Source organism: Danio rerio, chromosome 15 (genome assembly GCF_052040795.2).
Source record: "Danio rerio strain M-AB ecotype USA chromosome 15, GRCz13ab, whole genome shotgun sequence".
Classification (NCBI taxonomy): domain Eukaryota; kingdom Metazoa; phylum Chordata; class Actinopteri; order Cypriniformes; family Danionidae; genus Danio; species Danio rerio.
Window position 1 is genome coordinate 37,719,389 of NC_141035.1, and position 13,695 is coordinate 37,733,083.

The following is a 13,695-nucleotide window of genomic DNA, read 5'->3' on the forward strand; positions in this document are numbered from 1 at the left end:
ACTATAGATAGATAAATTGATCTTGTACATAATATAGACACTGAAGACATGAAAGCAAAATATATACTGTAGATAATAGACATAAGACACATAATAGATAGATAAGATTATCTACAGTAGTATCTTTTGTGTCTAAATTATCTAAAACATCTATTTTTCTATAGCAGGGGTCATCAAACTTGATCCTGGAGGGCCGGTGCCATGCAGATTTTAGCTCCAACCCTAATCAAACACACCTGAACAAGCTTATCAAGGTCTTACTAGGTATACTTGAAACACCCAGGCAGGTGTGTTGAGGCAAGTTGGAGCTAAACACTGCAGGGACACCGGCCCTCCAGGACCAGGATTGGTGACCCCTGATCTATAGTGTCTATATCATCTTCAGATAATACAGACAATAGATAGACAGACAGAATAAACACTGTAGATAGATAGATAGATAGATAGATAGATAGATAGATAGATAGATAGATAGATAGATAGATAGATAGATAGATAGATAGATAGATAGATAGATAGATAGATAGATAGATAGATAGATAGATTTTTTTATTATTGTTGTATGGGTAAGAAATAAAGAGTCAATTAAATGTAACAACTGTATTTTCCTCCCAAACAAAATCCCAGCACAGAAGTAAAACACAAAACAATCGAAAATACCATGATTTCCCCCAACAAAATGCAATCACAGCGCTATAAACCATACACACAATCAAATAAAGACAGTACACAGAAATTAATCAAACAATCTCCTACATTTATAGGCACTTAGATCGGTTTTCACAGTTAAAAAAAATAAGTGTTACTTTTTAAAACACATTTTACACTCAAGTTCTGTTCCTGAACAAACACTCACTGTGTGAAAAATATGTCATTATAAGATTTTTCATTTATTAGCTCTGTCAGTTTAATGATTTGACTAATCAAAATGATCGTATAACTCCTACCATTGAGACATGATAATGAAACCTGAGGCAACAAGTTGGTTTGTTTATAATCTTTGGTATCGCGTTCATCCTGAAACCCCTTCAATGAGGTTTTCCATCATAAAGCAGCACAATGATAATTAATCTCATCAATGCTGTGAAGGGAATGATGTTTACATGCAATATTATTATTTTTTTAGTGTGCTTTGCACCTTAAATGTGAAGCAGGCACAGCCCACCTCAACTCCAGCTTGGATCATACCGACTCCAACCAGCAGGTGGAGCTAAATAAACCCTCTTCCCACGTAAAAGAAAGCTGACTGCTCCTCTATACCCAGCTCTTGGGACTCCAGATTTCAGGTCGTCCATTACGCCGAGATTGCGAGCCAAACTTTTAAAACTGTCCGGACTAGAATATTGCACCCGAAATGGGCCAGATCCAGACAGTTTACCACTCTTTAAGTCCTCCAATGTGACAAGTGAAGCAGCGTAAACCTCCTTCTCAAAGCTCTCATCATATTTCTCCTTCTCTAAATAAGACAGGTCCATTTTTGTAAAAGGCACAAATTCGGTGTTGAGCTTAATAAAGCGGAGGTACTTGTCGTAGAACTGCCCCAAACTCACACCCTTTCGACCGAAGGTTAACGTTCTGGATATTTCCGGTCTGATACAGGATCTGTCTTTGCGCTGATCAGGGTGGCGCATCCAGTCATCCCAAAAGGAGGCCGGCCATTTTGGCTCAAGCTCTGCCCAGAGGTCTTTTGTGAGCATCCAGCCCAGGCCTGGGAAAAAATCAGTCCTGTACAGGAGGCTCGCTTTTCCAGGGTCTACGAATCCATCCCGGCCGTTGTCATTCCAGGCAGACACGCACCACAGCGTCGGGTCGGATTTTAACATAGGATGAAGCGCTCTGAAGTACTCGAAGAAATCAGGGGCCACCTGGTGAAAGAGATCCAACGTAGAGTTAACAAAATAAAAATGGGCTTGTGATGCCAGCAAAGAAACAGTTCATTCCATCATGAATTATTACACTTCATGCCAGATTTTCTGATTAATCAGTGGTGGGAAAAGTACAGAAAACTCAAGCACAAGTACCATTACTTGCCCAAAAATGTAGTGCAAGTAGAGTACATGGTATGAGTAAAAAGTAGCCCTTTTAAAAGTACTCACGAGTAGAAAGTAGGGTTGTCGCAATACCATGAATTAATCTTACAACACTATACCAGCTGAAGTATCACAGTACTAAATAGTATTGCGATACTGTAATTTAAATTATAAAGAAAATTGTCGGAAATACTATATTGTACACGTTATGATCAAGCAGCAACCTCCCGCTCTCTCGATAGACCGTTAATGACGATACTACAGTTTACAAACTACAGTGGCACCGCCAGTATTTTGGAGCCATAGTATCACGATACAACCATAATACTGGCAAACCATGCAACCCTAGTAAGAAGTTGTATTACATTGTGAAAGGTTGAAGTGTTTACATACAAATAGTGCATGTGTGTGTGTGTGTGTGTGTGTGAAAACGTAAGATTCTGTAGTTAATTTAATGATCGTTTAAGGCCATTTCTGTCATCATATTGTAGACATCCTTCATCTTCTCATTAGTGACATGAGGTCTAAACAGTCTCTCAGTATAAAGACTTCAATCATTTATAAAGTACCCTTTAGTTAGGTAGTTGAGTATGATATGATCAAATAGATTCTACCCATAGACAAAAGTAAATAAAGTGGTGACTGCAGGTTGAAGGAAAAACAGTGGAGTAAAAGTAGCAATAGAGCATTAAAAATGTACTCAGGTGAAAGAAAATGTCCACATTTGTTAAACTACTTAGTAAATTAAAATTCCTGAGAAAAAAAAAAGTACTCAATTACAGTGATTTGAGTATTTGTAAATTATTACTTTACACCACTGCTGATTATAAATGATGGCTGTGTTAGAAAATTAATCTGACAAGTGTACCTTCCCCTAAGGGTTTTTATAGTTGATAAAGCTTTAACTAAGAGGTAATTAAACGTAATATAAAGTTGAAGTCAGAATTATTAGCCCCTCTGTATATTTTTATAAAATAATAAATAAAATAATGCCACGTGAGATAATTCTTGAATCCGCTTGTTAAGTGTGACATCACGTAAAGTTGCTTCTGGGTCCAAGTGCTATATCAAACTGTATGGGGAGACTCAACAAATGGAAATAATAAACGTTTACAAAGCGCTGTAATAATTTCGAAAATCACGCTCGCAATATATACATCCATGCCTACAATTCGATGGCCGGAAAGTGATGAATTTTTAGAAATTGTTAAAATATTGGTGTACGTGACGCAACAAATCCAGAGACTGTGTACAACATGATTTTATATAATATTCACTTTAATGTGTGATTGAAAAAAAGTGGTTATAAACAAATATTCTAATGAGTAGCAGCTTAAACCCGGAAACCGTATTCCATACGTCACAACTTAAGAAGCGTATGGGAGTGAAGTGACGCAACTGACGCAGGTAAGTCACGTGATGATGACAAATGGCGGATGTTGTACGTCCGAGTTCCATTCATATTCAAATTCATACTGTATACAACGTACTTTTTTAACGGTCGAGTAGTAAGTTCAAACTCAAATGTAGTAGCTATTAAGTAGTTGGTGATTTTGTGCGCAACTGCATGTAGTTTTACAAACACAAACACATTTGCTCACTGTAAAACATCAAAAAATAAAGATGTCTTAGGGGCCGATCACACCGAATACGCTTTTTGCGTCGAGAGGCGCCTTTTCTGAATGGTTTACTAATGGGAACAAGCATTATGCAAGCTGCTTATGCGCCCTGTACGCCTCGCTTTTTAACCGCCAGCTTCGCTTCGCATTTTTGCCCTTTGGTGCAGTGCGCTCGCAGTTAAAAAAAAAAGTCAACTCAGAGCAAAAAAGGCAGTTACGCAAGTGGTTTCTATTTTATTCTCCAATCAAATGAAAGCAGAGGCAGGGTTTCCATTGAGGTGCCTGCAGTGTTTGTATAGTTAAGACAACAACCGAAAACTTTTGAAAATGGAGAGACTTGCAGTTGCTGTTTTGGGTTATCCAGAGCTGTACACCTCACAAATCTTGAATATTACAATATTATTAAATATTAAAATTATATTAACATCAACAGCAAAACTCGCGCACACAACGCAGCTGATTTTGCCATTCCCTTGCGACATAAAAAGCACACCACGCTTCTTTTTTCTCTTGTCAATAAAAAAGGCAGTGTGGTGCGCCTTGTGTTTTTGGAACGTAAAGGTGCGTTCAGTGTGATTGGCCTCTTAAGCTTTTAATAGTTCTGAATTCTCCTCGTCAACCATATTTTACCATCAGATTCACCTTTTTTTTTTTTATTTACACAAACAACAATCAGTGGAAGAGATTTACCTCCAAATCGTCCTCCACAACAACAACCGAAGAGTACGAAAAGGTGTTGAAGACCTGGCTGAGGGCCCATTTGTAGTGGCGAGAGATTTTGTAGTAACCCTGAAACTTCTTATGCTGAGGAGGCACGGCGACATCCGATAGATCCGGCTGTTTTATGTGTGTCAGCTGACTGCCGTATGAGCCAATCACGTCAGACGTCTCTCTGTGTCCGCAGTCCTGGCTCACTATGATGGGATGAAGCTCGGCTGATGGACGGTGCTCGATGAGTTTATCCAGGCAGCGTTTCACCGTCACGCGATTACAGGCAATGACTAAAATCGGGATGACCACCGGAGCTGTGTGTTCAACTTCTGATTTCGACTTCTCAGGAATCACGCCATCTTTGCTGTCCCACACTGACCAGTGGCTCTGGATCTGCTGTAGGATCTTCTTTTGAGCTGCAAGTTCAGCTTCGAATGCATCGGCTACTCGAATCACTTCATTCATGATATTTCCAAACTTGCCTCCTTCGGCTCTGTGCTCAGTCTCTCCAGGTTTATCCTGGTTATTGAAAGTCCCGGGACTTGAAGGGCGCCTCATAAGGACAAAAAGGAGAACAACATTCCATGCTACGAATATGAAAGCACCACAAATGACAAGAGGACTTCTCTTGCGGAGCATGGCCTTGACACAGGATGGGACACAGGATTCAGGAAGGAAGATGTGGATAGAGCATTTAGAATAGGAGGGTTTGGTGGATGGATGAGCAGGAAGAGTCTTGTGAATATTTGAATTTGTTTTCACATCATTTGCATGACGTGTTTGAGGCATCAAGTGAAGGAATATGTAATGTTACACCAACAGAAGGGGAAAGTGTGGCGTTCCAGGTTTCAGGATTGGGATGAAGACCTTTCTGTCCACAATGGCACGATGACTTTCAGGAGAGCCTGTAAAATAAGCAAGTTGAACTGATATTAAAGGGATACTTCATACAACTTTACTCATTCTTCACTTTTTCCTAACCTGTTTGAGTTTCTTTTGTTAAACATATCGGACGATATTTTGAAGAACGTTGAGGGACAAAAACTGATGTTTGAGCTTTTTTTTGTTCCTACAATAAGTCAGAATTATTAGCCACCCTATATATTATTTTGCCCAATTTCTGTTTAATGGAGAGACTATTGTCAACATTTCTAAACACAATAGTTTTACTAATTAATTGTATTTAAATTGAAATAATTTAACTAAATTAAACTCATTTCTAATAACTGATTTTTTTTTCTCTTTGCCATGATGACAGTAAAAAATTAAAAAAATTTTTTTTTTTTTTTTTTAAATTTGACTAGTAATCAGCTTAAAGTGTGATTTAAAAGCTTAACTGGGTTAATAAGTCAAGACTGTGTAATTAGGCAAATCATTGTATAACGATTGTTTGTTCTGTAAATATTGCTTGACGGGGTTTAGTAACTACTGCTTTTATTCCAGCCGAAATAAAACATATAAGACTTTATCAAGAAGAAACAATATTATAGTAAATACTGTGGAAAATTCTATTAAACATCATTTGGGAAACATTTGAAAAACCTCACAGGAGTGTGAATATTTTTGACTGTACGTCAATAGCTATGGTTTCCAACATTCTTCAGAATATCTTAAATTGTGTTTAACAAAAATAATAATAATGAAAAAAAGTTGAGTGTAAGTGAATGGTAGGGAAATTTTGGGTGCTACTATCACTTTAATAAATTTCAGGGCCTGCGGCAAGATCTAGATTCATTTTTCTTCAGTAGAGATTTGTAGTCCTTGGTATAATGTAGTCAATGGTATAATGCATTGCCATAACTTTGAGAGTCAAATAATAATAATAATAATAATAATAATTTGAAAGTCACTTAGGAAGAAGACCTAGGGATTTTAATCTCTGAGGCTGATTGGGATCAATGCCTTTTATGCGACTATTCATGTTCTATAAAATTCTAGACACAAGCTTATTCAGTGCAAAGTATTACACAGACTTCACTATTCTAAAACAAAGCTTACAGTAGTAAATGTTATGCCTTGGTTTCCAACACATGTGACAAGTGTAAAGCTGCTGAGGGTACCTATGTTCAAATTCAGAGTTATTGGTAAGAAATACTTAAGTTCTTTGCTAAGGTTTATGATTGTGTTAATTGCTGACCCAATGATAGCCATTTTTGGCTGGTCAGATTTTCTGGAGACTCTCAACCAAAATGTACAGTTACCTGTTCAGTATGGCATGATCATAGCATAAAAAAGTATAGTTTGTTTCTGGAAGAAAAATGTTAGGCCTTTTTTTCCCCCGACTGGCTTCATGGACTCATCTCCACTTTACATTTGAAAAGAATTAGATATAAAATTTGGCGGAGTTCCAGAAGTGGTATTAAATGTGGGATCTTTTTTTCTAAAACACCATAAAGAATAATAGTGTTGTTTAATTTCTGAAGATTTGTCATTTTTGTCCCTTCTCCCTTTATATATATATCTATCGAAGAGTATTTTTTTAGGGTCATATGTCTTGCCATTCTCCCTTGTTTCATGCTTTATTTTACATTTTGCACAGATTATTGTTTCATGATGGGTTTGTCTGTCTGTTTCTTGTTTTTCTATGTCTGTAAAAACTATAATAAAAATATTTAAAAAAAAAACAATCATATGAACGATTAATCCGTGCTAATGGAAGTTTGCATTACAGACTTTTGTAAGCACAGCCTCATTAAAAGCCAAATGAGTCTTAAAAGGTAATACTGCTCTAAACAAGTCAATTTCTTGTGCAGACCTAAAGTTTCACTTCTGAAGACCTCAGTTTATTATCAAGAGCCAGGGGTATTTCATTTTGCCTTGCCTGCATAGGATTTTTTGCTATTTATTTTTTATTTTTTTTGCATGATTCTGAAAGTGCTGGTGATTTTTCAATGCAATGCTTACATTATAGAAGTTTCAGCTAAAAAGATTCTTTAATGTTCAACTGAAAAAAAGGTCATTAAATTTTTGATGTGAGTAAATTAACAGAAAATTGTTATTTTAGAATTGTTGTTTAGAATATCACACTGAAGTAAGATTGCAAAAAAGTTCACATCGCATTTGCAAAAGTTAATCTCCTTCATGTAGTAATGTCAATGTTACAACTTAGAGACTCGAATGCAAAACAAGTTCTTTTGCATTTCACTAGTGCACAATGAGGATTTGTTCTGAGCGAATAAAAAGGTCTTAAATGCAAAACATTAATTTAGTCAAGCATGACTAATTTACTTGCATCACACAAATATACGTTGAACAATACAAATAAAACAGATTTTAATAAGAATTTCGACAAATAAACTTCTTTAATGCGTTTATGCCTTTATAATCTTTTTCATGGTAATGTTTACTTTTACCATTTTATTTAGGGAAACTCCTGAGAGTTTTATCTCTGAACTTTAATAATAAATCTATTTAAATTGCTGCGCTTTTCACCTCCAGTCGCAATGACTTCTGGGTCTTCTTGAGTGAGTTTGGTGCTCAAGTCTGCATAGGTGCATCCTCGATATCAAGAACACATGCAGGTCCTTTAACTTGTCACCCGTTCTTGCGGTCTTGAGTTTTGAAACTGAACTTTGGCAGTCAATGATGAAGTTACACAAGATTGCTGAAGAACGCATATTGAGAAACAGCCAATGAACTGGAGTGTAAGAATATACGTAGACGTAGCAGTGTCTGATTTGAGTTGTGGGCTGTTGACTTAACTTTCAAAATACAAAGATTGGCTTTACACATAAAAATGCAAGAGAGTCGTTTAAAAAAAAAAAAATCCAATTTAGGACTCACTACAGTTTTAGTTTGGGAAAAAAATTCTACATTCATCTAGAAGAAACGTCTATAAAAATGTATATTTTATTTTCATATACTTACAGCTAAATGAATCTTAGTGTGGATGGGGCCTTAGTTTCCTGCAATGAAATTGGGGGCAATTTATGCTTTTTGGGTACAAACAAACAACTTAAAACCTAAAAAGCTTTAATTAAACTTCAATTATTTAATATTTTACTTAAAAGTAAAAGTAATTAAGATTATTTAAAAGTTTTTTAAAGTAATTATTTAGTTATTTAAAACAATGAAAAGAAATGGTGACTTGTTACGGCATCAAAAAAAACAACATGCAAATTACATGTAAATATATTATTAAAATGTATAGTGATTACGGAAATCCATTGTCAAAAGCGGTTTAGTTTAGTTTAAGATCATTGTTATGACATTTTTATTTAGCCTAACTAGCCATAGTTAGTTGAGTGTTTACTACAATTAAATTTTATTCACTACAAAATAAAAGAAAAAAACCTTTTGTGTCCAGTGTGGGCATGGGCTGGTATAAGATTCTGACGGTATGAGAACCTTAGATAAAAACATGACAGTTTCACAGTATTATGATTACTGCTCTACAATATATTCTCTTTTTAAATGTTTGGGTTAAAAAAATTAAAAATGACCTCTTTGAGCACAATATATTTTATTTTGAGAAACATTTAAAGTATTTTGGAACAGTAAATATGTCAGGCTAAATCATTTAAGTGAATCATTGACTTCTGCTGTCTTTATTGGTTTCAAAAACACTGATTTACTTACAATTTAAAACAGCATCTTATAATATCTTTTCTGCTTTTTGATGGCAAAAACAAAACAATATTTTTACTCTAAGAAAGTTTATAGTCTAAATATCAAAACAAAGGCGCTATGGTGACACTATGTTGTGCACGCGGCGCACGTGATGAAAATGGTGAATAAATCCATGCGCCGCACACTTTTCACCTGCTTTTAGATGCAATATGTGAACAGACTATGGTTGGGTTTCATTCAGCTCAGGTCAGAATAACAACACACACAAAAATGAGTGCCACGACAAGAAGCAGTGAGGAGATTTTAAATAAAAAAGTATGTATCAAGTGGCCAGATCGGCTTTTTGGTTTCTTTTATTGTGCATCCCAGCCACTAGCACCCCATCTAAAAGATTCTTTAGCATAGGGGTAATGTAGTCACTCCATTTTTAATGTTCAGCATGTATTTGAATGATGGTTGGTTCCTTTACTTAAAAGCACAGATTTGATTATCATAATTTGTTTTGTTTAGAGTTTGAGGCTTACTGTATTATTATTATTGGCATCTAACAGATGTTGATTATCTTAAAGTTTGCTTTGATTGTTCAGTATTTACGCATTACCATTGCACACACTTTGTAGCATTTTATTTTTCAAATTTGAGAGTCTCTTTAACACTTGTTTATTGTATTATAAGACATAAGAGACGAGACATTTGTGTTAAATGTATTTTTGCTTTTGACTATTAGAACTATTTCCCTTAGTAATGTTGGTAAATTAAAATAAAGTGGTTAAATAAATAAAAATCCCTAATATTGCTAAATGCTTTGGTTAAAGCACAAAGTCAATAAATATTGGTACCGAATGATATAAAACATTATATAGCAGGGCTAAACAATAAGGACTGCCTGGTGGCCCGGGGCAAGAGTAAAAGATGCTCGGCAAAGTAGAAAGGATAGTTACTGTCCCCTATCGACCAGTAACCATGAGCATGTTATTTTTTTTCCATAACCTGATGACAACCAGTAAAGTAAAAAGATGGCAACATGGAAGCAACATCAAACTATGAGGCTAAAAGAAAACGTCTGTTTCTAAAGTCTTAGAAGCAGACAATTACATGGGTACAAAATTAAGAATCTGGAAAAAAATAAATAAATGTTGTTGTCAGTTAGGCAAGTCATTTTTATAAAAATAATTTAGAATTGCAATAAAATACCAGCACATTACCTTTACTGCTCTTTCGTTTGCATAAAATCTTGAATTTTGCTCATTATACATTTATTAACATTTTTTAAAGCTTTAAATTTTAGATTCACACAGATTATTTTGCCACATTATTTAAAGTATGTGGCTAAGAAATAGCTATTAACCTTTTTTTGTGGTGGAGCCAGTGAAAACTTTGGCAGGTTAAGAAAAAAATCTCAACCTGGCCCGATCGGCCCAGTAGAAAAAAATCCTTAGCATTGAACCCTGTATATCGTCATCATTTTTTTTTTCTTTTTTGCTGTATCATCTAGCCCTAGTAGAAACAAGACAAAACGAAGTAATAAAAGCATTTTGTGCATTGCCATTTTTAAATTTCTGTGCCTGAATACCATTAAATTTCCCAGAAAACCATCAAATAGTGCTATTCAAACTCCTGAAACTATATTTATATCAGAAGAATTTACAGAATAATTAAATATCACAATATCAGAATTTTCCAAAATCGAGCAGCCCTAATGCTAACTAAAACAAACAAGAAAGTAACGTTGTTAAGCTCACTCCATGGAGACAGTTGTAACATAAACTTACCAGATCGGGTTTTTATCAAAATGTAGTGAGTTTAAGCTTAATACTACTACACAAATCTGTAGGATGATTAAGAAGTGATCTGGTTTTGTTTTCCTTTTGAATTAGGCTTACTTTTCTTACCCCCAGGTAACCATATTTTGTTTTACGTAAAGCCAATTTATTTTTAATCAATATTTCCAAGAAATAAGTGGAAAAACGCGTAATATCTTAACTATTTAGCCTCTTGGGTAAATGGATCTTATATTAAGAATGTTTAGATACCTGTACTGAATAAACAAGATGTTTAAAAGACATATTGTCCCAACAGTATTCGCAAACATGGTATTGCATTATCTAGCAGGTTTTTCCGTCGATCAATAATCTCACCTGTAGCTCCTCAACCCTTCTTCAACCAAACCTGGCTAACATTAGCACACTAAACCAATCAGTTTGTAACCCATGCGAACAGAAAATTTTACACCAGGTTGTGTAAAATAATGTCAACATACCTGACTAACATGAGTCAACGCGCGCTCACACTCTGACATGTTTTCCGTCTTCTTTACTCTGTCAGTGGACCCATACGTCCGTTGCTTTGCAGAAAATACCCCATTTCAACCGGCCCAAGTCAGTCGTTAAAATATTACGACGACTAGACGTTAAATAATCGATCAATTAAAGCGCAGTAAACTTCCTGCCTTCGCTTATACCCTTCAAGAATGTAAGAGTACTTGACTTCCGGGTAGCGTCATTTTTAGGAAGTCCCGCCTCTCCCGTCACTTACAAGGAGCTGTATGTGTGTTTACCTTAATGAGGACATACGTGTACATAATGCGCATTAGCAATGTGTTCATCGTGGATTGGATTTCAGGTGAAAAGGGGCTATGAGGACTCGTCGTGATTATGCTTATCCCGCGACATTTATTAGCCGTGAGGATCTGCTTACAGTGAAAAACAGGTGTCCGCCTCAATTTAGGGAAGCCGTGTGCTAAACATGAATGGGAAGTTATAGTTTTGAAATGGGCGCGCAGCTATTTTAAACACCTGGATATATAGATTGTGAGTTTGGGTATTTAAGTTGAGAGTTTCTGACCTAGTTTTACCAATATAAACAACTCATAATATGTGTGACCCTTTAGAACAGGGGTGCCCAAACTTTTTCATATAAAGGGCCAAATGCAGGCTTGATTGAGGGCTTTGGGCCAAATATATACTGTATATTAATTTTGCCATGGGTCATTTATTCGATAATATTTAAAAATAACTAGAAAATACACTAGTTAAGCTTACTTTGATTTGCTCACAGATGTCTTATGCATCAAAATGTAGTGAGTTTAAGCTTGATATAACACATCTGCCATTAATTGAATTAGGCTTGCTTTTTATCCCAATGGCAACTACTTTTTGTTTTATGTAAAGCCAAATTTAACATTTGATCAATATTTATAAAAGAAAAGAAAACAAATACTATCTTAACAAATACTATGACAAACATCTGCCAGATGATTTAAGAAAAGTGATCTTGTTTTGTGTCCCCTTTGAATTAGCCTTACTTTTCTGGATATATAGATTGTGAGTTTGAGTTTTAAAGAGTTTTTGACCGAGTTTTTCCCAATATAAACAACTCATAATATGTGTGACCCTATAGAAAAAAGGTGCCCGAACTTTTTCCTATAAAGGGCCAAAAAGCAGACATGACTGAGGGCTGTGGGCTGAGTAAATACTGTAAATATAAAATTTGCCATGGGTAATTGATTCTGTAATGTTTAAAAATAACTAGAAAACGAGGTTTTAAATCACATTCACCAATGCAGTATCATTTTTAACATTTTATAGTGAACTTAAAGCATAAACAATCCCATTTATAACACAAGTTCAATGCTGTATACACTAGTCAATCTTACTTTGATTTGCTTACAAATGTATTTTGCATTTGTCAAGTGACAGTATTTGCACAGTCGGATTTATTTACAGTATTTAATTGTGTCATTTAATTTAATTTATTCATTTGCTTTTTGGCTTAGTCCCTTTATTTATCAGGACTCGCCACAGTGGAATGAACCACCAACTTATCCAGCATGTTTTACGCAGTGGATGCCCCTCCAGCTGCAGCCCATAAATTATCATTCACACGCAGACACTACTGACAATTTAACTTAATTCACCTATAGCGCATATAGTTTTTGGACTAGTGTGGGAAACTGAAACATGGACAGGAAACCCCTTATCAACACGGGGAGAACATGCAAACAGAAATGCCAACTGACTCAGCCGAGGCTCGAACCAGCGACCTTCTTGCTGTGAGGCAACAGTGCTACCCATTGTGCCACCTCGCCACCCTCATTTCATTTGGCTTTTTTGTGGCTCAGCAATAAAACAAAGAAACAAAAGGTTACATTAAACTCTGTCAAAGACATTCACCCCAGCCACCTCCCAAACAATCTCCTGCTCTTTTTACAGATGGGATGGTGGGCCAAATCAAAGGTTACCATGGACCAACTTTGGCCTGCGGGCCCTACTTTGGATGTCTTTGCTACAAAAGAATCACATTTAAAAAATGAAAAGTCATCTTGTTTCACTCAGAAACTGCATTTTAAACCAAAGCAGTGTTTTCTGATATGCAATACTTCTTACACACAAACACACATTCATATAGACAATCAAAAATATTAATATTAATTGAGGAGTGTCACTGGTCTTTAAAATGTAAATCAAGTAAATTGCCCATTTTGATAACCTACTTTAACTGCCTGCTCTACCAAACGGTTGATCATATTTTGACTTATAAATATATATGTCAAAATATATAATATATTGACTTATAACTTTTAAATGAGATTAAATGTATAAATACTGACCATAAATAATGTTTAACACACACTGCATTGTTGGTTTAAAAAAAAATCAACAAACATAAACTTGTTAAACTACTACTACTACTTGTTGAACGATTTTGGTTTTATTGTTAAAAAAAAAAAATATATATATATATATATATATATATATATATATATA

At 35.3% G+C, this 13,695-nt stretch overlaps 1 protein-coding gene across 3 annotated transcripts; it reads right to left on the minus strand.

Annotated features, from left to right (window-relative positions):
• Positions 1-736: 736 nt before the first annotated feature.
• On the minus strand, positions 737-11,409 carry mgat1a (alpha-1,3-mannosyl-glycoprotein 2-beta-N-acetylglucosaminyltransferase a). 3 transcript variants are annotated; one of them, XM_087282571.1, is made up of 3 exons: positions 11,190-11,409; positions 4,340-5,265; positions 737-1,865 (listed from the first exon to the last, which is right to left on the minus strand). In XM_087282571.1, the coding sequence occupies exons 2-3, from the start codon at positions 5,147-5,149 to the stop codon at positions 1,167-1,169; spliced, it is 1,509 nt and encodes a 502-aa protein (XP_087138697.1). In that variant the 5' UTR covers positions 5,150-5,265; positions 11,190-11,409; the 3' UTR covers positions 737-1,166.
• Between the last annotated feature and the right edge of the window lie 2,286 nt (positions 11,410-13,695).

Bases quoted from the DNA above. Each gene is read 5' to 3' on its own strand.
- mgat1a (XM_087282571.1), bottom strand. From the start codon at position 5,149: ATGCCTCAAACACGTCATGCAAATGATGTGAAAACAAATTCAAATATT. The intron at 1,866-4,339 runs GTAAATCTCTTC...CTCTTTCACCAG, and splicing joins TTGTGGAGGACGATTTGGAG to GTGGCCCCTGATTTCTTCGA.